General features: G+C 45.8%; 1 protein-coding gene across 3 annotated transcripts in view; it reads left to right on the forward strand.

The window, feature by feature from the left end:
• The first annotated feature begins 1,034 nt into the window (after window positions 1–1,034).
• Window positions 1,035–24,749, forward strand: part of MMP11 (matrix metallopeptidase 11) — a 134,025-nt gene continuing 110,310 nt past the window's right edge. Inside the window, exons 1-3 of one of the 3 annotated variants that reach the window (XM_063912984.1) lie at window positions 1,035–1,158; window positions 1,365–1,470; window positions 8,687–9,024. In XM_063912984.1, the coding sequence (XP_063769054.1) occupies window positions 8,935–9,024 (90 nt within the window). In that variant the 5' untranslated portion in view covers window positions 1,035–1,158; window positions 1,365–1,470; window positions 8,687–8,934. The remainder of the gene's footprint in view (window positions 1,159–1,364; window positions 1,471–8,686; window positions 9,025–24,749) is intronic. The other 2 variants (XM_063912985.1, XM_063912986.1) reach the window with 2 other exon arrangements.

A 24,749-nucleotide genomic window follows, 5' to 3' on the forward strand; every position in this document is an offset into this window, starting at 1 on the left:
TCTATATTCAGCACTTTATTACAAATAATGTAGGGAGCAGAGACACCAGATAGCAGTTCTGTTACTAAAAAGCTACAGCAGGGAGAGCGGGGAAGTGCTGTATGTTTTGTATAAATAACAGCACTTTCATGTCTCAGAGGCTTGTTCAGGATTATCTCTTGGCAAACCCAGCCTTTGCCATTTTCTATAACAATGTGCTGTGCTAAACATGATATTTTACTTTCCAGATCTGAGCAATCAGAAAAAGAGCAACATAACTTACCAAAAATATATATTCAACTAAAATACATATTTTACCTTTGAAACATTGCTTGTCATCCCAGCTTCAAAGCAACTGGTGACAAATGTAATAAGGCTTTATTATCAAACTTCTGTTAAAGAACAAGAATACAGGTACTGACATGCAGTGGTGCAAGTAGAAATGATAGTAAAACTGGGTGTGGTCACGTGTCATGAGGGGGCATGGTCACATGAAACTAGGGGTGTGGCTACATGACAATAGGGGCATAGCCACATTCTGCCACACACTGTAATGTCACTTACACATTGTGCCAAATACTGTAATGTCCATTACACATTATGTCACACACCGTAATACTTATTACACATTATGCCACACTCCGTAATGCCCATTACACATTATGTCACACACCGTAGTGCCTTACATATTACACCACGCACCCTAATGCCTATTACATATTGGGGGTAATTCTGAGTTGATCGCAGCAGCAAGTTTGTTAGCAATTAGGCAAAACCATGTGCACTGCAGGGGGGGGGGGGGGGGGCAGATATAACATTTACAGAGAGAGTTAGATTTGGGTGGGTTATTTTGTTTCTGTGCAGGGTAAATACTGGCTGCTTTATTTTTACACTGCAATTTAGATTTCAGTTTGAATGCACCCCACCCAAATTTAACTATCTCTGCACATGTTATATCTGTCCCCCCTGCAGTGCACATGGTTTTGCCCAATTGCTAACAAACTTGATGCTGCGATCAACTCAGAATTAGGCCCTTTATGCCACCGACACCATTTTATGTCCCACACACAAAAGTGCCCCTTATAAATTATGCCCCAGTGGTGGGCTGGTGGTACTGAGTACCACCACCATATTTCTTAATGGTACTCCGTACCACCATACTTTCAGCACTGCTGACAGGTAATTGAAATGTCTTGTTATGTCTTTATTTCCTTGGTTTACTTTATTGAACAAGGATGGGCTCTACTGTTTTAGCTGCTGATAAAAGCAGAAGTGGAACATTATATTGATTAATCGATTTTAAGTGAAAACCTTTAATATTACTAGGATTTTATTTGGGGAGTAAATAGCTTGCACACTGATTTTGTATTCTGTTTTCTTTACAGTGTTTGGAGTGCTGTCAACTTTTGACTATTCTGTAGTATAACCACCCCATATATATTTTTTCCAGCTATTCGCGAAGGGCCTGATGTAGAATTGGAAGTAAATCAGGTATATGTTGCTCCGGAACTGGGTACATGAAAAAATGCATATAAATCACCCTTATGAAGAGTTGTACCCATCTTTCAGCACTTGTTTTAAATATTTTTTACCCTAGTTATATTATTTTTTACTGACCGTTGGTGAAGGAGCAGAGGTGGCTATGTTTGCATCATTGTGTTTGACACTTGCATAGAATAGGACTTTCTTTTTAAGAAATGGAGCAAGAGTCAGAATAAGGGGGCACCAGGGGTCCCCCACTCCCAGGGGACCCCCCAGAACCCAGAGTAGGATTGCCAACAAGTGTCCCCCTTCAAATGGCAAGCATAAAGTGGCAAGGATGGCAGTAGGCACTATGCTTAAGTCACTAGTAATTTTTTTCCTGCTATCAGACTGGGGTAAATAAAGACAACTTTTGACATTCATGCCACTTGGAGCAAGAGATACCTCTGTGCAGCTCTCACAAGGTGGGAGATGTATCAAGCCTTGGAGAGAGGTAAAATGGGGAAGTTGCCCAAAACAACCCATCAGCTCCTAACTGTCATTTCAAAGACTATGCTAATAAATGATAGATGCTGGTTGGTTGCTCTAGACAGCTTCTCCACTTTATCACTTTTCAAGGTTTGAAACATCTTCGCCAAGGAGAGATGGAATACAGTACAGTGCTCCCAGCAGCATAGGCGCCACTGTGGTAATGGACTACCTCCTCCACCCCTTGCTCTGGGACATAGACTGCTCAAAGGAGGAAGTCCCAGAGCAGCACCCCTGTGTCTGCTCCTGTGAATGCCTTATCCCAACAGGGACACCATAGTTCCACGTCGAGTTAATGTGGTATGTCCAGATATCCCAGGTTTTGCATGGCAGAAGTAGCAGGACTGAAGGCTCCAGTCCAGGTGTTACCTCAGTCAGTTGTCAGCCAGAAGCTAGGCTAATTAATTAAACTGCACCTGTAATAAAATTGTGTTCAGAGCCCAGAATGGGGCTTTTGATAGTGATTAGCATCCAGAAGGGTGTGTGGGGATGTCAGAGCCACTGATCCTCTAATACAGGGATTCTCAAACTCGGTCCTCAGGACCCCACACAGTGCATGTTTTGCAGGTAACCCAGCAGGTGCACAGTTGTACTAATTACTCTCTGACACATTTTAAAAGGTCCACAGGTGGAGCTAATGATTTCACTTGTGATTCTGTGAGGAGACCTGCAAAACATGCACTGTGTGGGGTAATGAGGACCGAGTTTGAGAACCTGTGCTCTAATATGTTCCTGTACTGATATGATCCTGTGCTATTATAAGTTGATGTAAACCTGTACTGCTGTAACATATGCTGTTTGGAGAACTGCCTAATAACCTGAACTGCAAGCCTGGTGTATGAAGCTATAACCTGCCTGTGCTGGTAATAAAGAGTGTAAAGTGTGTACACACAGTGAGATCTTTGCTATGTCCGATTTTTGCTATGCGATTTCCCTTGAACTCCCCCAGAGCCCAGATAGCACAGATAGTACAGATTTTGACTATCTGTGCTTGAGATTTTGTCTATGTACGATTTTGACTAAGTGCCAATTTTGACTATACTTTGTACTAGATACACTCGCCTCCACAGTCTATCTAGCCTTACGATACACAGGAACGCGCATCGGGATCGAATCAGTATCGCAAGCTGCCTAATACCTTGAGATATGCACTAACTTTCCTTAAGATTTTGACTATATAGTCCAAATCTTACAGATTTATCTCCCTTTGTGTACATACCTTTAGACTTTTATCCTGTATTTGTGATTTCTTGTCACAATATATATAGGAAATTAATAAGAACATAGGTTGCACTCCATAGTTCATGAATCAGTATATATTTAATAGGCAATCACAGGTCTCGGGAAAAAAATAGGTCCCGAATCACGTACCAACGGTGTAGGTAGGGCCGCCACGAGTTTAAACAGCATAAATGTGATTTGCATAAGCAGCATGCACAGCAGGATGATCCATATCACAACATCAAAGTGCTAGGACGGAAAGGTGGAAATGAAACATTTTGAAATGAAGATTAGCCAGCCTGAACTCTGTAATCAGCACTGGTCTCATTCTAGAACAATATTGTAGCCACAGGACTGCCTGCATGGTACCACCGAGTGACAGAACTTGGACCTTCACAGACATAAGACACCGCAGTGTGGCCTATAGTGTATATTGCTGTAAGGTGTGAGGGAGATACAGTAAATGTTTTTGAGCCACCTAGAGCAATGTGCCCATACTTAAGCATCTCTGTCACTCTTGGTAATTAAGCTTCTACATGGCTCTTATAAAGTGGGTGTAATTATTGGCACTCCAATTATTGTAGAAGTCTGTTTGATTTTTTTATCTTAACAGAATTTCCCATCAATAAGTATACATTTGAGATAAAACTCTCATTTTGCGATACACTGCATTAATGCTATTGATTATTGTTATATTCAAAAAGTAAACTATATATTAATGTTACACATACAAACACAATGGTTTCAATAGATGGATACAAACAGAGACTTGATACAGCCACAGAAGTGTCTAAAAAAAAAATACGGATTTACACATACGGGCAGGTGTCAGGTGAACGGTGAACGGACACCTGGTGTTTGGGTCTGTAAGATGTTTTCATTCATACTGGTGTCTTTTGATGGCTCTGAAAAGGGACGATTCTTTTTTCTTCTCTTTGTGGAATGTGTTCGTATGTTTGTAAGAATTCCTACAGGATCAGTGTGTGTGTGTGTGCGTGCGTGCGTGTGTGTGTGTGTGTGTGTGTGTGTGTATTTGATTGTACATAGAATGTACCTGCATATCATGTGTGATGAATGTTCTTCTAGCTATGTGTATAAGAAAAACATATATTGGCCACATACTGGGGATGGTGCAGAGTGAGTACTACCCAGGGCAGACTGGCCCACAGTGGTAACCCCCGGAGGCCCAACCCCCTCCTCTAGGGATCAGGTTCCAGACTGTGCTCTTGAATTATACATTATAAATATGTTACATTATACTGCACATGACTTTGGTGTATTTTCTATAGTGGACTAATCTGGTAAATCATCATTCATTAAATATATTTATAAAGGGATCCAGATCATGCACACTCTCTAATGGTTATCCAAACCACTGTCAGGTCTCAGTAGCATATAACTATGATTATGCCAGTCATAGCACTAGCGAACTACTTGTGACTGGCTGTTTCTGAATGCCCCTCTTATGTCGGCTGATAATACGTTTTTGGGCATATATTATTATATTTCTATGTGTGTTTAAGCAACATTTAATGTTTTTACTTACACGAGACGTTGAGTAAGTTGTGCTGCATTAAAGAGATATTTGCAGTTTTTAAACTGTGTATATTTTGGGGAGCGCATATTCTCATTTGTGTGCAGCTAACCCCCTATGGGGTATATTCAATTAGGGTCGGATCCATCCCAACATGCATTTGTCGGAATGGATCCGACAAGGGCTATTCAAAGCCCATCTCAATTCGACTTTAAAAAAGTCGAATTGAGATGAGAGGGGGGAGAGCCGCTGGCAGACGGGGGACAGCAGCGCTGCAGGAGGATGTGGCACAGCCCCCAGACCTCACGGCAGCGTCCACCCGGCTCCAGCAAGCGGGACCTCACTTGCTGGAGCAGGGTGGACGCTGCCGTGAGCGGCGGCTATGACACATCCTCCTGCAGCGCTGTGCTGTAGCGCTGCTGTCCCCCATCTGCCCGCGGCTCTCCCCCCTCTCCTCCTCTCAGGTCCCTCATCTCAGTTTGACTTTTTTCAAGTCGAACTGAGATGGTCGGAGACGGGGCCAAAACCTGTCGAATTTGGCCCCGTTTCCCGCAGAAGTACGCAAATCAGCAGATATACCGCCGATTCAGGTAATATTCGACAAGACTGCAGTTTCGACCTTAATTGAATATACCCTATGTGTGCATATAAAACACTATTTCTTCAAAATATAGGCCTGAGTCTGAGTAACTTTGGATGCGGCCGCATCTAGCAATTTTTTGCATAATGTGCATGCATCACAGGCTGCATATGCATCCTTGCAAACATGCGCACAATTCAGAGTTGTTTTGCCGCGCTCACTAGATAGCAACAAAGGGAACCCACCTCAGAGGACCGTCTCGTGGGTGTTTGGTACTACTCACTAGTCTGAGTTGTGCCTATGTGTTCTGGAATAATTGGGTTGTGCCTTGTGCGATCACATAGATGGACATGTGCATTGTGCGATTCATTCTCATGCCTTCAGCAGAGGGCGCCGAGAGTTGCATTCATATTAGTACAGTAGTACAGATGTGTCCTCATACACTGTGGCTTCAGTCACTTTAAACATCTCCTCTCACGCTCAAAGCGACTTTCTTGCTCAAAGTCTTGGGTAAATTTACCAAGATGCAAGTTCTATTTAAGATGGGATGTTGCCCAATGGCAACCAATCAGATTCTACTTCTCATTTATCTAGATTGCACTGACAGATTTGTACACCGGTGTGTGACTGAGTCTGAATCTGTGTATGAAGTGCTATGATGTAGCAGCAGCAGATTTTTCTCATGGCAAGTACCGTTGTGCTTCATCTGCAACTTTGTACATGTTTAAAACTAATTACTGTGCAGTATCTCTAGAACACTTGGAGTGGTGTTTTGCTGCGTCTGTGATGTGAATAAGACACATGTTGAAAGAAAAAGACATAACACTGCCCTTCTCATCTCAGTCATGCCGGGCGTCTTGCGCCTCACGGTGTATAGACACTAGGGGGTAAATTTACTAAAGCTTCTAAAACAGATAATTGGTGATTTTGCCCATAGCAACCAATCAGATGTTGTCTATAATTTCTGAAAGGCAATAGAGAAATGATAGACAGCGTCTAATTGGTTGCTATGGGCAACATCACCAATTCTCTGTTTGAGAAGCTTTAATAAATTTACCCCTAGATATGAGGACACATCTGTGCTACTCAGAATTAGGCCCATTGTGCTCAGATGCTTTGCAGTATATTGATGCTTGATTATTGGAAGTGTAAAACAGGTGCATATTCTACTGTTGTCAAACAGCATGCCTATCTTTATGTAGGTGGTACTTTGCATCCGGTCTCAGATGCGATTTGTTTATTGAATGCAATTGTGACAGTGATTTGGGGCACAGTTGCGGATAACTGTGCCAGTCCCACTATGGGGGTCATTCCGAGTTGATCATAGCCATGCTAAATTTAGCACAGCTACGATCAGGCACTCAGACATGCGGGGGGACGCCCAGCACAGGGCTAGTCCGCCCCGCATGTTAGTGCCCCCTCCCTGCAGAAACGCAAAAGCATCACACAGCGGTGATGCTTTTGCATTTGGGGAGTAACTTCCGGCCAGCGCAGCTCCTGCGGCTGTCCGGGAGAACCTCTTCGCTGCCCGGGTCGCAGCGGCTGCGTGTGACGTCACGCAGCCACCGCTGCGGCCCGCCCCCCCCCCCCCCCAGCGGTCCGGCCATGCCAGCGTTGGCCGGGCCGCGCCCCCTAAATGGCGGCTTAACGCCGCCGCCCGGCCCCCTCCCACCCAGCGACCGCCTCTACCTGTCAATCAGGCAGAGACGATCGCTAGGCAACGACGGAAGTCCCGACCCGATCGCTGCGCTAAGATAAACTGCAGCGAGCGATCAGGTCGGAATGACCCCCTATGTCATTTGTATGGATGCCCACAGATGCATTGTGATGACACACCAGCTTTCTATGTAAATACTGCCTGCATTTCCTCTGCTCCTCCTGTGTATACTTCTGACTCCATAGTGTGATACAGCTTCTTGTTTGACGTCTCCCTAATTTTTGTAGCCCCGACCCTCACCTGCTTTCTTACATTGAATTTGATTAGCCTGCCATGCCTTTGTTCTACCTAGATGAGCAATGGCTTAATTTTGTACTAGAGATTGCCTTTGGCTGCTTCGTGCTGGGACACATTTTGAGGGCCACAACATGTGGGCATTTCACAGAAGATCAAGAACCCTTGTGGGGGCCTCTGGGGAGACATGAATTGCACTTTAGCCTTTGTGCCTCAGAGGAACCTGGGACAACTGCTAAAGCCTTAGAGAGCCCGATTTTCATTAGCATTGAGTCTCAGAAGACTGCTTTTTAGTATTCTGATTTTAATCTGCATTCCATATAAACGAAAAGTGATGATGATGATGATGATGATTAGTATTGTTAATGATTCAGCAAACTGTTTTATAGATTGCTATTTCTCTTTCTATTTCATCTTTATTTCGATGCAGAAAAGATGGAAGAGACAATTTAAAAAATTATCAATTCAAAAAGAGTCCTTGTGGCTGTAATGATAATAAAGTTATAATGAAAGATATCAAATAAAAAAGTGAAAATAAAGTAGTATTTGTTATGCTACACCCAGAGGTGTTGCGAGGGTGTCTGTGGCGGGCGCAAGCTCCGGCGCTGGAAAAGTTAGAGGGCGTGTCGCCACCTGCCCACCCCTCCTTCTGTCTGCTATATACCATGAGCCGCAGAGCAGGAGGAGAAGCAGAGGGGGTGCACACTCGGGGCGCACTGTCCCTGTTTAAAACATTTTTGGTGCCCAAAGGAAACTTTCGCCCTGAGATCCAGAAGGTCTAGAACCAGCCCTGTCACCAATTTAGAGTTTTTCAGTATTGTTTATTTTCAAATGTAACATGCATCCAATTCAGTACAGGGGAGGGGGTTGCTGAAACATACCCTTGCTCCATGCACCATGTCACCTAGCTACACCTCTGGCTACACCTAATACAACTGCTTTTATTTGTTCACCAAAACTCCAGTTTTCAGCCACTCTGCCTATTTTATAAGGTACCATTTAAAATAATATATTGTATAATGTACAGTATGTTTTATTATTACTATTTATATAACAACTAGGGGAATCTCTAGGCAACGTTATGAAAGTAAAACACTACCAAGTAATGAGAATATATGTTATGTGAATATTATGGGCCACCTTTGTTATGTATTTGAGATATTTTGGGGGGTATGTGTGTCTGACTGTGTGTGTTGTACTCTCTTTTGTCTATTCTAAATCTGAAGTTCTCAAATGAACTGAATGCACCAGAGAATAAACTTTCAGTAACATTTTTAAGATTTCTTTATTGTTTATAAAGATCACCCCTCTCAGACTCTCTCCTCCTCTGCAACTGTACCACTCTCCTCAGTCAAACCCTCTATCTCTCTCTCTCTCTCTCTCTCCCTCTCTCTCCTTCCCAAACATTCAGCACGTGATGCTGCTCAGATGTGTCACTTCAGGCCATAAAAGTGAAGAGAGAGAACAAAAGGCACAGAGGAGTATAAATCCCCAGCAGGGATCCTCTGCTCGCTGACAGGCACCGGCCAGCTCCTCCACACATACAGTACACACAGAAAAAAGAGAGAGAAAGAAGAAAGACTAAGAAAGTGGAACAAAAAGATCTGCTGCATACACAGTAGTACTACCTCTCTCATATAACCTGTGCTCAGCCTGAGGATGTATCTCCTCGTTATCCTGCCTACTCTATGCTTACTGGGTGCACACACAGCACCTTTAACCCAGAAGACCTACCAACATAGAACACAGGTGAGTTCCAGGTATTGTAATTTCATTGGTATTGTTTTATGTCATTATGAGAACATTCAGCATCTAGCTAATATCAGCATAAATGCATTGGTACAAATATTATTGTGATATTGTCATGGTGGTATGATAGCAAGCTATCTTCATCAGCTATGTAAACTTGTTGTAAAACCATGTAGCTATTATTTATGTTCTACCTTTAGTCTGTTCATCTCTCCTGTGACCCTGAGACTAGAGGTCCCAGTGCACTCCTTAATTATTCTGCCCATCCTTATCAGTTCTCTGTGTATGTGCATGATGCCATGATCTAGGGTACACATGTATGTACTGGGCCACTTAGACACATGTTGCATCATTTCTGAAATGTGCTTTGCTTATTTATTATTTGACCCTGTGCAGATACGCCGTACATGTAATACTATCTAAGAGGATGGCGAATGTGTTTGAGGTGTGTTTAAAATACTTTGCTCATTTCCTTTTTTTCATTTGCTTTCTAAAAGCAGTGGACCATTGGGGTCATAATAATAATAATAATAATAATAATAATAATATAGTGCTCTTTCTCTAATAGGACTAATTTATTATTATGGTGCCTTAGCGTATAATGGAGGTCCATAAGTTTCTCTGCAGATGTTTCCACCTTCGAGGAATGTGCTGCAGGCCCCTTGCAGTTCAGGGGTGATGATTTTCTGATTGGATGAGTGTGACAGCCACTGGATGACTCTGGCAGAGCCTGTTTGTATAAGGGATGTTGTGTTTCTGTGCTGTCAGCTGCCTGGGATTTGGAATCTGCAGGCTGGCATTTTTATATATCAGTGATAAGCACAGTCTGACAGCTTTTCACAGGCGCACATGTACAGAAACCGGCATTTCATTTTTAAACCCTTTTGCAGTCATCAGGATTTTACTTGTAAGGCACTCGTGTGGCTAAAATGGGGACTGTATATTCTGTTGCTTGTCGAACCATGCCAATTCACTGGTATGTTTTTTCACCAAAATAATGTATGCAATAAAGAACTATAAGATCTGTACTATCGCATTTGCCCAGTTTCTTTAATTATACTGTGAATACATCAATGTAAAACATAATAATACATTTAAAGCACACAATTCAAATTTTTGCCATTAATGGAAGGTGTGAATACACTTGATTCTTTGTTGCATTGCACTGTCACACAATGACTTGGCTTCATGTAGACCTGTGTGCCAAAATTCTGTATAGAACAAAGAGCGCTTTTCTCTTTATGCTTTTTCTTATGAAGCACAGTGAATAATGTAAGAAGCTTGAGCAGGAGGGGTTAGAATGCAGCCTGATTGTAATGGGATGGGCTTATAACCAGAACAAAGAGAAAGTTTGGCTGCTAATGTGCAACACAGCAAACAGTGGTACCCAGTGCTGCCGTGTTTGAGCAAGTTCTCTCATTTGGTGTCTGTATCATTGTCTAAGAAGTGTAACACTAGTTTACTGTATGGTGGCATCTACAGGAGCCAGTGTACAACTTGCCCAGATGAATTCTGTGTTCTTGTTCAACGTTATTTCCGATCTTTTGAAATGTTTATCCTCTATATAAACAGGATCTGAAAACATTGCACAGATTGAATGTTCAGTGAAGAAGAACAGAGAGAGAGGGTGTTGAAGGGAGTTTATGTTAAAGAGACACCACTCTGAAAATGTCCCAATTAAAAATAAATACTGGACATAAAATAGGTGTTTTGTATAACTCCTCCCAGTTGCATAAAAAGGTACTCAACAATGAGATACAAATCTCTCAAAGGTTATTACATGGTAAAGGGTACCTATTACTGATGTACAATGGAAACAGATGTTTTGTTGGCTGAACCAATGTCCATGAAAACACAGTCTGTTCACTAGAAACATTCTACTCATGCTTTAACCACTTGCCTGGCGTGGTGGCATTAGATGTGACCACACCAGACTGGACTTTCCCTGACACGGTCACATCTGGTGCTACCAGTTAAAAATGCCTAGTAGCCAATCTCATAGAGACCACCCGTCACCTCTGCATCCTTGGATCCCCACCATTGTCTGTTGATCAGGAGTACTTGCGACACTCCCACACCTGGTGGCTGCAGAAAGGAGCCGCCACCGGGAAAATTTTAAAACAGGCAGCCCACTGTCCCCTGTATATACCCACAGAGAGAAGCAGCTGCCGGGGAAATGTGTGCACACAGCTCCTTTGCCTCCAGAGTATTCCTGGTGGCTGCAGAGAGGAGCAGCCGCTGGGGAAATGCAGCCAGGCAGCACCCTGCCCCCCTTTATTTGCCTGGGAGCTGCAGAGAGGAGCAGCCGCTGGGAATGCAGCCAGGCAGCACACTGTCCCCCTGTATTTGCCTGGGGGCTGCAGAGAGGAGCAGCCACTGGGGAATGCAGCCAGGCAGCACACTGTTCCCCTTCATTTGCCTGGGAGCTGCAGAGGAGCAGCCACTGGGGAATGCAGCCAGGCAGCACACTGCCCCCCTGTATTTGCCTGGGGGCTGCAGAGAGGAGCAGCCGCTGGGAATGCAGCCAGGCAGCACACTGTTCCCCTTTATTTGCCTGGGAGCTGCAGAGAGGAGCAGCTGCTGGGGAAATGCAACCAGGCAGCACACTGCCCCCCTGTATTTGCCTGGGGGCTGCAGAGAGGAGCAGCCGCTGGTAAATGCAGCCAGGCAGCACACAGCCCCCCTTTATTTGCCTGGGAGCTGCAGAGAGGAGCAGCTGCTGGGACCTATAACAATAGCAGAGCCCCGACCACCAGGGATGACCTTCACTAGTTATCAATTAATCAATCCATCGGGAAAACAATAAAAAAATTATTATTACATTTCTCAATGATCTATGCCCCAATGACAATCGGTTTTGCCATTGGCCGTGCTGTCCCGATGGCTGCACTCTGAACATATGCATAACACGACCATCAATGGCTACACCATCAGTGGGGTTCTAACGATGATTTAACTCCATCATCCATCTATGGTACAGCTGCCGAAGGCCATCACGACAGTATACCATAAAAAATTGCTATTTTTGTGGTATACACTGTGTGTGTGTGTTGTGTGCAGAGGCGGAACTACCGGCAGTGCGTTGCACTGGGGCCCGCCTCTGTTCAGGGGCCCAAGCATGTAATGAGTCAAACTGACTCATTACATGCCGCTGTGCGCTGCGGGCAACCGCTGCCTGCAGCGCACAGCCGCCCGGAGAGAGAGGAGAGGAGCGGCGCGCACTGCAGCGGTACGGGATAAGGTGGAGGACGGAGGTGAAGGAGGGAGCCGCAGCAGCGCTTTGTTACTGGTGGAGGCGCTGCTGCTGCTGCTCCTCTGCTTCACTAAAGGCTGTCTCTGAGAACAGCCTATAGTGAAGCAGAGGGGCAGCAGCAGCAGCGCCTCCACCAATAACACAGCGCTGCTGCGGCTCCCTCCTCACCTCCCTCCTCCTTCTTCTCTACTGCCCGGGAAGCTGCACAAGGAGCCTGAGCCAACAGAGAGGGTAAGTATAATCTTTCTTTCTTTCTTTCTTTCTTTCTTTCTTTCTTTCTTTCTTTCTTTCTTTCTTTCTTTCTTTCTTTCTTTCTTTCTTTCTTTCTTTCTTTCTTTCTGTCTCTTTCTTTTTTTATTTGTTGGGACTGCCTGCCGCAATGTGTAAAAAGGGGGAATCAGCCTGCCGCAATGTGTAAAAAGGGGGGACTGCCTGCCGCTATGTATAAAAATGGGGAATCTGCCTGCCGCTATGTATAAAAATGGGGAATCTGCCTGCCGCAATGTGTAAAAAGGGGGAATCTGCCTGCCGCAATGTAAAAATGGGGAATCTGCCTGCCGCAATGTGTAAAAAGGGGGAATCAGCCTGCCGCAATGTGTAAAAATGGGGAATCTGCCTGCCGCTATGTATAAAAATGGGGAATCTGCCTGCCGCTATGTGTAAAAAGGTAGAATCTGCCTGCCGTAATGTGTAAAAAGGGCACGCTGTCTGCCGTTATGTGTAAAAAGTGTATGCTGTCTGCCGTAATGTGTAAAATGGGGATGCTGTCTGCCGTAATGTGTAAAAAGTGTATGCTGTCTGCCGTAATGTGTAAAATGGGGACGCTGTCTGCCGTAATGTGTAAAAAGTGCACGCTGTCTGCCGCTATGTGTAACGAGGGCACGCTGTCTGCCATTATGTGTAAAAAGTGTATGCTGTCTGCCGTAATGTGTAAAAAGGGGATGCTGTCTGCCGCTATGTGTAACGAGGGCACGCTGTCTGCCATTATGTGTAAAAAGTGTATGCTGTCTGCCGTAATGTGTAAAATGGGGACGCTGTCTGCCGTAATGTGTAAAAAGTGCACGCTGTCTGCCGCTATGTGTAACGAGGGCACGCTGTCTGCCGCTATGTGTAAAAAGTGCACGCTGTCTGCCGTTATGTGTAAAAAGGGGAATCTGTTCGCTGTAAGGTGTAAAAGGGTCTCTACCTGGTGTAGTGGTGCTACTGTGCGGCGTAATTTGAAGAATGGAGACTACTGTGCACCATTTTATGAATTGGTATTATTTTGTGGACACACCCCTTCGCCACGAAGCCACGCCACTATGTATTTTTGCGCGCGCCTACGACGCGCACTGCCCATGGGGTGGACTCGGATGGGATGGGGGGGGGGGGCAAAGCATTTTGTCGCACCTGGGCCCACCGCTTGCTTGTTCCGCCACTGTGTGTGTGTGTGTGTGTGTGTGTGTGTGTGTGTGTGTGTGTGTGTGTGTGTGTGTGTGTGAGATATATTTTTTTCCATAAAATAGTGTTTGTTAAACAGATGTTCTTGACCTAATTTAATAATTAAAAAATCCAACTTTTTTTGAGCTACTGAAATCATTCTGAATTCTCATTCATAATATTTCTTCCCAAATGGGTATCTCCACTGTACGTAAGGGAAAATAAACACACAGCTTATTTTGTCTCTTTGGGAACTTGACCAATGGGAGGACTTTTCCTTTGGAAGCATCCCACTAAGAACATATGCACGTTCCAACCAGGGACGTGCGGTGAGGTAAATGGCTCAGGAGGCACTGGCTAGCACCAGAGACAGATTTACATGCAATATATGAGCCAAAGGGTACATCTGGGCATTATACACAGGTGCAGCAGTATAAACTCCTGGAGTTTTGATAAGAGATTTGCGGAAAAGATAGGGAGGGGAGGCACTGCCTCATCTGCCATAGACTTTTTGATCCAGAGTTTTGGCTATAAAAATGATCAGAATAATGCAAATAAGATATTTGAAACATATTCTTTGTATTTTTCATATACTTTATACAGTCAAAACTCTGGCACATACGTTAGCATGACAGGAAAGGCTCTGCCTCACCTGCCTCACCCCACCACACATCACTGATTCCAAGTGCATAATTAACTAAACCTTTGTGGGCACCATAGCAAGATTTTGAAAGGGCCTCCTTCACTCTGCCAGAGCGATGGGGAGCGGGAGATAGAGGTGATGAGAGTCAGAGCAGCACAGATGGGGCCTGACAGTTGATGGAGGTGCCAGGTAGGGTAGACATTGAGGTGTCAGTTATACTAATATAACTTATTGGGAAGGGGCATACCTTGATTCAAATTACATCGCACAGTAGTGCCTTATTCACGATACATTACACAGTAGTGCCCCTTGCTCATGTAGAGCCCATTCATGTTATGCCAAGCAGTAGTAGTGTCCGTTACACCCCGTTGTGCCACACAGCAGTAGTGCCCCTTACCCCACGTTATGCAACACAGTACTAGTGCACATTGTGCCACATTACGCCCCACACAGTAATGCCCATTACACCACAGGTATTAGTATTGACAGCAAAGTAGCCCACAGTATATGAGAACGGCCGTCACTGAGTGGCTGTATGACATACAGATAACACCGCACAGTGACTGGCAGGGGGAGCTCATTATCGGGAGCACTGCATTATGTCAGTAGGGGTGATGGCACTGTTATGTCCTACCTTTAGCTGCATATGATGCAATATGGGTCATTTGCAAACTGGGGAAAAAAAAGTGCAGCTCTGCAGTGCTGCTCGATGTACACAACTGTAGCTGCTTGTCTGCCAGTCCGATCAGGGTGGACACAGTAAAACCATATTTTCAAAATGTAACCTTATTTAGAAATACCCCTTAAATATTTTAAACTTTTCTGTTTTACATTTAAGATACTGCTTGGTTATGCATCACTAAGACTTCCATTAATTATGACAGTACAGCCTGACTGTACTTATGTGTCGTCTTTGTGCACAAAGCCGGTCATAGGCATAGGCAAACTAGGCAATTGCCTAGGGCATTTGGTATGCCTAGGGGCATCAGCAGCTTCTGCAGATTAAAATGATATGCGGCATGCCTATATTTTATGTGTAGCATTTCATATGCAGATACAGCCACAGTCTCACACAGTATATTGGCATGCTACATATCATTTTAATCAGCAGAAGTGTGAGTGCTGTGTGCATGTGAGTGGGTTGGTTGTGCAGTGTTCGGAATTTGTGTAAGGAGCATTATGTGTGTCATGTAAAAATGCATTAATAATGTGCAACATATGTGTAGGGGGCACTATGTGTGTTATTATGTGTATAAGGGCATTAATAATGTGCGGCATATGTGTAACAGGGTACTACTGTATGTGTGTCATTATTTGTATAGGGGCACTAATAATGTGCAGCAAATGTGTAGGGGGCACTATGTGTGTCATTATATGTATAAGGGTATTAATAATGTGCGGCATATGTGTAAGAGACATTATGTGTAAAAGGGCATTAATAAAGGTTGTCATAATGTGTAAGGCGCATTATGTTTATAAGGACATTAATAAGTTGTCTCATGTGTAAGGGGCATTACTGTGTGGAATTAGGTGTATAAATGCATTACTAATGTGTGGCATTATGGGTATAAGGTGCTCTACTATGTGGCGTTGCATATAGAAAGGGCACTACTGTGTCATCTAATGTGAATAAAGAGCAATAGAGTGTGGTGTAATGTGAATAAGGAGCAATTCAGTGTGATGTAATGTGAATAAGGGGCTCTCCTGTGAGGAGTAACATTTATAAGGTAAAGTGATACTGCTCTGGGATGTCATCTGAATTATGGACACTATCGCATGATCAAATGTGAATAAAGTTGCAGTACTGTGTGGCGTAATTGGAATTGGGGTTACTATTGTGTGGCCATGCCCCTTGCCAGCAAAAACACACCCCTTTTTTGGCTGTGCGCCAAATGTGCGAACTGTTCCTATTTAAAATATAGGGGGTACAAACACCAAAATAAGGACTGCTATAGGTGAGGGGTGATGATACTGGGAAAGAGGTGCAAGGTCAGAGGCGGAACCAGCGATGGTGCTAGGGGGCACCAGTCAAAATTTTGCCTAGGGCATCATATTGGTTAGGGCCGGCTCTGTTTGTGCAGTTGAAGCTTTTGTTATTACATTGCTTGGTGTACATCAAGAAATATGCTTTCCAAGAGAACTGAGAGGTGTCTCATTATGAGTGTAGGGAAAAGACCAGATTTCTGACACCTCAGATGTGATTAAAAATTAAAGCCCTCTTTTATGAGAATAAAGGCTTCGCTACCTCTCACAAAGGAAAAGCCCCTGTAAATGTGCATTATCCACTTCAATAATCACATCACTTCAGTGCAAAACTAGACAAACTCTTTTGGCTAACCCATGCTAAGCACATGGAAAGTCATCAGTCCAACCAACTACTACCGTATCTCCCAAATGTGTTATTTTCAGCAGGTGCCAACTCATTTTGTACTGCATTACCCTGTGGGTCAGAAGTCATGGAGCTATGTCTCATTCAATATTACTTTGCAAGGGGATAGGGAGCAGATGGGTATAAGGGTAGCATAGGTCCACACTCCTACTGTGCTGTGGGCACACTCCTGTATTGTGCCGTGGGCACAATATGCCTCCATACTGGCTTGTCCATGCTCTCTGTCTGACATGTGGGGAGGTATGGGTGCTACAGTCTTGGGCAGATAATCCAAGCACTTTCCTGTTCAAGTTGGTACATTTGCACAAAACTAGGTATGTGACATTACTAAATAGAATTTGCCCTGTGAGTTTGTAGATGGCATATTTATGACAATGTGGTAGGGCTTAATTTCACCCAATTCTTCAAAGAGGTTCCCCTACCACTGCATTGGGGAGCAGAGAAAAAAATAGACATTTTTGCGCCATGGGTGATAGAAAACATCACCCACCCTTCCATCGTACCACTCCTGGAGTTGTTGCCAAACTACTGTTCCATAGTGACTGACAAGTGCCAAATACAAAGGCAATCAAGTTGCAGCTGTGGATCTATAAGCCCGAACATAACTTCCAGCCAGAACATTTGAATGAGCTTCACTGAAATAGGAGAACTTATTGCCTATTTACAAGAGGCAGAAAGAGCTTGTATGACATATGTACCTGTATATGTGTACACGTACTGGCATGCCGATTATATGACCAGGGCAGTTCACAACATGACACAAAGGGGGGGGGGGGGGATTCAATTGCTTTTCCACATGGCTGCCACTAGATGGCGCCCAACGGAGAAATGTATCCGTTAAGATGCAAATGGCCGCTGGGGGACACATTTCAGCTTGCAGCCCAGAGGCGTAGCTAGGGTTTTTGAAGCCCAGGGCAAGATGTAAAATGGCGCCCCCCCCCCCCCCCCCCCCAAAAAAAAAGCACACAAAAAGAAGCATGTGCGCGCGCCGAAAATGGGCGTAGTCACACACCAGAAGGGGTGTGGCCACACTCCAGAAGGGGTGTGGCCACTGAAAATGGCCCACAGTGCCAGTTACATTGCCCCACAGTGCCAGATACAATGCCCCACAGTGCCGGATACATGCCCCACAGTGCCGGATACATGCCCCACAGTGCCAGTTACATTGCCCCACAGTGCCAGTTACATTGCCCCACAGTGCCAGTTACATTGCCCCACAGTGCCGGATACATGCCCCACAGTGCCAGTTACATTGCCCCACAGTGCCATTTACATTGCCCCACAGTGCCAGTTACATTGCCCCACAGTGCCGGATACAAGCCCCACAGTGCCAGTTACATTGCCCCACAGTGCCAATTACATTGCCCCACAGTGCCAGTTACATTGCCCCCCAGTGCCAGATACAATGCCCCACAGTGCCGGATACTTGCCTCACAGTGCCAGTTACATTGCCCCACAGTGCCAGTTACATTGCCCCACAGTGCAAGTTACATTGCCCCACAGTGCCAGTTACATTGCCCAACAGTGCCAGTTACATTGCCCCACAGTGCCATATACATGCCCCACAGTGCCAGTTACATTGCCCCACAGTGCCAATTACATTGCCCCACAGTGCCAGTTACATTGCCCCACAGTGCCAGATACAATGCCCCACAGTGCCGGATACATGCCCCACAGTGCCAGTTACATTGCCCCACTGTGCCAGATACATGCCCCACAGTGCCAGTTACATTGCCCCACTGTGTCAGATACATGCCCCACAGTGCCAGTTACATTGCCCCACTGTGCCAGATACATGCCCCACAGTGCCAGTTACATGCCCCACAGTGCCAGTTACATGCCCCACAGTGCCAGGCCCCACTCAGTGCCAGTTACATGCCCCATTTGGTGCCAGATACATGCCCCACTGTGCCCGTGCCCCCCCCCCCCCCCCCCCGTTCACTCACCGGCCGCTTATGTGAGGGGAGGAGAGCGCAGCGCCTCTCCTTTCCCTCACCGCTCTGTCCAGGTCTCCCGTCCCGTCTCCGGCGGCTGTGTCTGGCGCCGGTTTGCTAGCCAATCAGAGCTCGCGGACCGGCAGCCAATCAGGAGCCGGTCCGCAAGCTCTGATTGGCTAACGCCGGAGACCGGACACAGCAGTGCTGCTGGCAGCGCTGCTAGTGCTGGCAGCGGCGGTGAGGGGAGGGAGAGACGCTGTGCTCTCCTCCCCTCACATTTAGGGTTGACGGGGGCGAGTGGGGCATGATGCCCTGGCCGCCGGCGGCGCCCCCCTCTCCTGGGCCTGCCAAGGCGCCCAGGGCACGTGCCCCACTTGCCCTACCCTAGATACGCCTCTGGTGCAGCCTCCTGAGGTGTCGAGCTGAAATGTGCAAAAAGTGGCCTGTTTGGGAGCGGAAAAATAACCCACATGTGATTATCACCCCACAATCTCTCGTCATTTTAGGTGGGAGATCGTGCATGAAGAAACAAATGACTTTGCCTCTGTTAGACAGCTCTGCCCGGCTCCGCTACAGGGAGTGGGCGTGGCCAACGGGGGAGGTGTGTTCGATCCAGGGAGGGCAGCAGGCAGCGGGGTGTGCGGGTGTGATCGCTCCCCCATGCAGGCAGAGAGAGAACTGACTGCCACTTCAGCTGCTTCTCTCCCCAGCCCAGCACACCGCACTGAGCAGCATGTGCTGGTCTGGGGAGAGAGACTGCTGTTCCTCCAATAGGCCCGGGTGTACGCCCCAGTATACAATATACCACACAGCGAGTACACAAGATAACGCACAATGCCCCTAGTATGGTGTGCCTAGGCAACCTCGGGTGCTGCAAGGCTTTTGCAGGGCTGCCCCAGGTTGGTGGTCTAGGACCAAATCAAATTACAAATCACTCTATGGCGCAGTGATTCAAGAAAGTTTGTGAACCATTACCCTACTATATAATATGCCACACAGTACCCTGTACACAATATGCCACACAGTTCCTCCCAGGACACACTATGTTACATAATGCCCCTAGTACACAATATGCCAAAGTGCTCCCAGTACACAATGGGCCTCATTCAGATGTGGATGGAGTTCCTATCGCTACTGCTTCCTTGGACGCAGGATCGGATCACTGCGATAACAGATCCTTGTAAGAGGCTAGCATCTTCCCTCCCCCTAAACGGTGGTGGCACACCTGTTTTGGCAAATGGAAGCTGTCGCCACTCCCTTCCCGCCCCCATACTGCATGAGACTGTCAGTCACTGACAGTCTGATACCATACTGCGTCCTCTGTCGCAGGACCTGTTCGCTCATGCGCAGAACAGGTTCTGCGCATATGCTAAGTACCTAACATCGGTACTTTGCGGCATGTTGTGCAGATACAATGGACGTGACTGAGGTCCTATATGCCACAAAGTGCCACTGAGTATACAATATGCCTCAAAATGCTCCCCAGTACACAATATACCATGCAGTGACCCCACCACCCCTTTAATTTATTTATTACTTAATTACTTTCTTCTTCACTTCCAGCATTTTGATTATGTTCGTCTATATTTTCTTCCCTTCCATGGTGGGCTGGAACCTCACCCCAGGCTTCTCTGATTTACTTGCAATCTCACAGGAGTGGGATGAGGGAACATTGGGGGTCATTCCGAGTTGATTGCTAGTTGAAAATGTTCGCTGCGATTAAAGAAAAAAACGTCACTTCTGCGCATGCGTAGGCGGTGCAGTGCGCACGCGCGACGTACTTTCACAATGGCCGATGTATTTTCACACAAGGTCTAGCGAAGCTTTTCAGTCGCACTGCTGACCGCAGAGTGATTGACATGAAGTGGGCGTTTCTGGGTGTCAACTGACCGTTTTCAGGGAGTGCTCGAAAAAACGCAGGCATGCAAAGAAAAACGCAGGCGTGGCTGGCCGAACGCAGGGCGTGTTTGTGACGTCAAATCTGGAACTGAATGGTTTGAAGAGATCGCAAGCGCTGAGTAGGTCTGAAGCTACTCAGAAACGGCACAATATTTTTTGTCGCCGCTCTGCAATCCTTTTGTTCGCACTTCTGCTAAGCTAAGATACAATCCCAGAGGGCGGCGGCTTAGCGTTTGCACGGCTGCTAAAAACTGCTAGCGAGCGACCAACTCGGAATTACTCCCTTTATGTCAGAAGACCGTCTGCGCAGTGGCTGCAAAGCAAGTGCTGCAGCTGAGATGAGCACTTTTGCCCACCCTCTCCAACTTACCTACTGCACGGCAGTGGGACAAAAATGGGTACCATCAACCGCTGTGGCTGGTAGCACTGCTGCACAGCTCTCATTCGACACATGCACTATGACCACCAGGTAGGGTTACCACCTCATCCCTATAATTCTGGATACATATTAATTACACAGGTTCTGATTAAAACCAGGTGAAATGGAGTCTTGAAGTCAGCCAGCCACAGAACCTGTGTAATTAATATGTGTCCAAAATTAAAGGGATGAGGTGGTAACCCTACCACCAGGCCAGCTTCCGTGCTGTCCTCAAAACATTACAGCAGTTAGGAGCTTGTTGTTTGATTACTTTGGTTGGTACTTTATCAACATGCAATTTATCACTCTCCAACGCTTGATAAATCTGGACCTAAATGGTTTTTTCAAACTTATCTAGGAGCGGAAACCTATAGCCTCATTCTTCCAATCCATTTCTTCTCAGCTGCTTTGGTGATTTTTTTAGGTTGTTTTTTTTTACAAGTGGCGAAAATAAGTAAAAAAAAAAAAATACTACTTAGTGTAACTCATACTTGCCTACCTGACCGTCTCCATGAGGGAGAAAATGCTCTGTTCCTGGACTTTCCTGGTAATGTATGATTGCCATCACCTGTGGTGAAACACCTTTCTTATCAATTAACTAGCTCACCACAGGTGATAGCAATCATACATTACCAGGAAAGTCCAGGAACAGAGCATTTTCTCCCTCATGGAGTGGGTCAGGTAGGCAATTATGGTGTAACTGTGACTGATAATGGTAGATATTCTCCTTAAGATGGGTACACACTAATAGATATATCTGCAGATCAATTGATCTGCAGATATATCTATGGACGGATCGAGTAGTGTGTTCAGCATACACACTGCTCGATCCGTCGGGGACTGACGTCATGAACTGGGCGGGCGTGTACACACGCCCGCCCAGTTCAGCTGTCAATCACCGCCGGCCGCCGCAGCATGTGTACGGGCGGTCGGCCGACCGCCCCGTACACACACAGCGACGCGCCAATATATCGGTAGATATATTGGCCGTAAGCTGTGCTGCGCGGCCGACGCGATACCTCTGTGAACGACGGAGTTCACAGACGTATCGGCCGTACACACTGGCCGACGGTCCCGCGATATATCGGCCGTTCAAGAGAACGGACGATATATCGACCAGTGTGTACGGGCCTTTAGCTTCTTGCAAAACTATATGAAAGTATAGTTCCCTGGAACTGTCTGGTATTTATCCTGTCTCAGTTTTGTATGTGAAAGGTTAATTAGCCGATACCTGTCTCCAGGTGACTTTGAATTTGAGTCAGTGATATGTTCAGTCACAGACAAAAGAGAGAAGTTAGTTGGGAGCTTAAAGCATTTAATGGATTGAACCCTTAGGCAAGATTGAAGTCTATGGATCACATAATGCAAACACAGACTATTTACCACAGACAAGCTGTAAAATCCAGTGATGGAGAGTCAAGCATGACAAAACTAATTATTCTGAAATGTGAAAGTCCATTCAGTGATTCTTTTAGTGTTCCAGTGAATGAAATTGACAAATCGAGATAGTACAACAGTGGATTATCAGAACAGCAATGTAATATGAACAACCAAATAAAAAGGGGTCGTAATATATTTTTTTCCGATTGGGCCAGAATGTTTGTAAGGTTTCTCATTTAACGCTACACTATGCCGCATACAAAAGGTGATTTAAGGTGAGGGGAGGGGAAAGAGCTGGAGGAGGGGGACAGTCCAGTGCATCGGAAAGATCCCTTCTCAAGCACATTGGTCACAATTCCCCAACTTAGGGGGTCATTCAGATCTGATCACTGCTGTGCGTTTTCGCACAGCGGGCGATCGGGTACTAACTGCGCATGCATCGCCAGCCAGCGACAGGATGGTGCGAAAATTCTAATCGCACGTGCATTCGCAAGGTGATTGACAGGAGGAATCCGTTTGTGGTTGGTAACTGACCGTTTACTGGGAGTGTTCAGAAAAACGCAGGCGTGACAAAGCGTTTTCAGGGTGGGTGTGTGACGTCAGCTCCGGCCCCGATCAGCCTGATTCTATCACCCTAGAGGAGTAAATCCTGGGCTGCGCAGAGACTGCACAAAGTGAATTTAGCAGCTCGGCGTGCAAATAGGATCGCACACTTGCACAGAGATTATACGCTCCTTAAAAAATTGGGGGGTACTGTATCTGCATGATGCTTCTAGGGAAAGACTGACATACACACCTCAGAACTTGCTGCTAACAAGAAGTAATGCTGCATTGGTTACCATGGTAGGGAGACATTGGGGGTGATTCAGACCTGATCGTAGATGTGCTAAATTTAGCACATCTACGATCAGCTTCCCTGACACGCGGGGGGCACAGGGCTAGTCCACCCCTCATGTCAGGCCCTGCCCCGTTGCACAAGTACAAAAGCATCGCACAGCGACGATGCTTTTGTACTGGTACAGTAGCTCCCCACCAGTGCAGCTCCTGCTCGGGTCGCAGCGGCTGCGTGCGACATCACACAGCTGCCACGGGCTGCCTCCCCAGCGGTCCGGGCACGCCTCCCACTGACTCCCTCTGTCACTCACTGCCTCCCCGTTACCCTCTGCCTCCCCTTGCATTCTGCTGTCACCCTTTGCCTTCACTTGCCTTCCGTTGTCATCCTCTACCTCCCCCTACCATACGGTGTCACCCTCTGCCTCAGCTTGTCACCCACTACTGTGTGGCATATTGCGAACTTGGGTTGGGGTGGAGTAGGGGGACCCAAATTATATTTTCGCGCCTGGGCCTACTGCTCACAAGTTCCGCCACTGTACTAGAGGCAGCTTTGCATTTAGCAAAATGTGAAACTGACCTACAGTTTACATATTTTGAATGTGACCAAATTTGTATAGCTGATTAAGCAACCCTACATACAACAGTTTTCATAAATGTCATCAATTGAAACCAACATCTGGAAACATCAAAATTTAGAAAAATGTTCCTTGGAATATTCATCTCTTTCAGCATTTGGGCTCAGCAGTTTGCATGTTTCTGTACAAAAATTCTCCCCATCATTTTTGATCTTTCCAGAATTCTCCCTTATAATGCCACAAACACACCACGAAGAGGATGAATTAACACTGTAAGCATCCCAGTTCTATTTATATGTTATACTTCTTCGGAAAGCACAGTATACAAATACAGCGGAAGATGCAGAACTGTTGGCAAAATGTTCTCTAAACAAAAGAGCACAGACTAATATATCTGTATGCAAACTGTACACATCCCTAAGCCTCATCAGCTTCAGCATATGCTGCTGCTGTAGTAATAATAATAATAATAATAATATTTATTTGTATAAATCTATTCTTCAGAAGGACTCAAAGCACTTTACACATGCAAGAAAGCAAGCAGTGGGTGAATACAATGAATGGAATGCAATGAATACAGTGGATGAATACAAAAAAATGTAATCTTCTTCCTGGTGGTGCTGGCCAGTTCTTTGCAGTACACCTTTCCCTGTTGCTAACCCTGAGGGAGCTTTGTGTCTTTGTCATCTAGGACTAGTCTTCAGTTCCTTCTGCCTGCCAGACTCTTAAGGGTTCCTTTGACCCTTCTCCATTAGTATCTGTGACTGCTGTGGACTCCAACCCCACTGTACTATTGTACAACTGATAGTGTTTCCTTGACCAGACTGATGACAAGGTTCTTGTTAACATTCTTAATTTACTCCTAGCCTTCTGTTCCTGGACTGGTTCATCTGTGTTTTATATCCCAGTCTCTCCCATGCTTCAGTGCATTGTCTGGGCTTTGTCTCTGGCTGTTCTGCTGAGGTCTCCATCTTGCCC

The sequence above is a fragment of the Pseudophryne corroboree genome, chromosome 1 (genome assembly GCF_028390025.1).
Source record: "Pseudophryne corroboree isolate aPseCor3 chromosome 1, aPseCor3.hap2, whole genome shotgun sequence".
Taxonomy (NCBI): Eukaryota; Metazoa; Chordata; class Amphibia; order Anura; family Myobatrachidae; genus Pseudophryne; species Pseudophryne corroboree.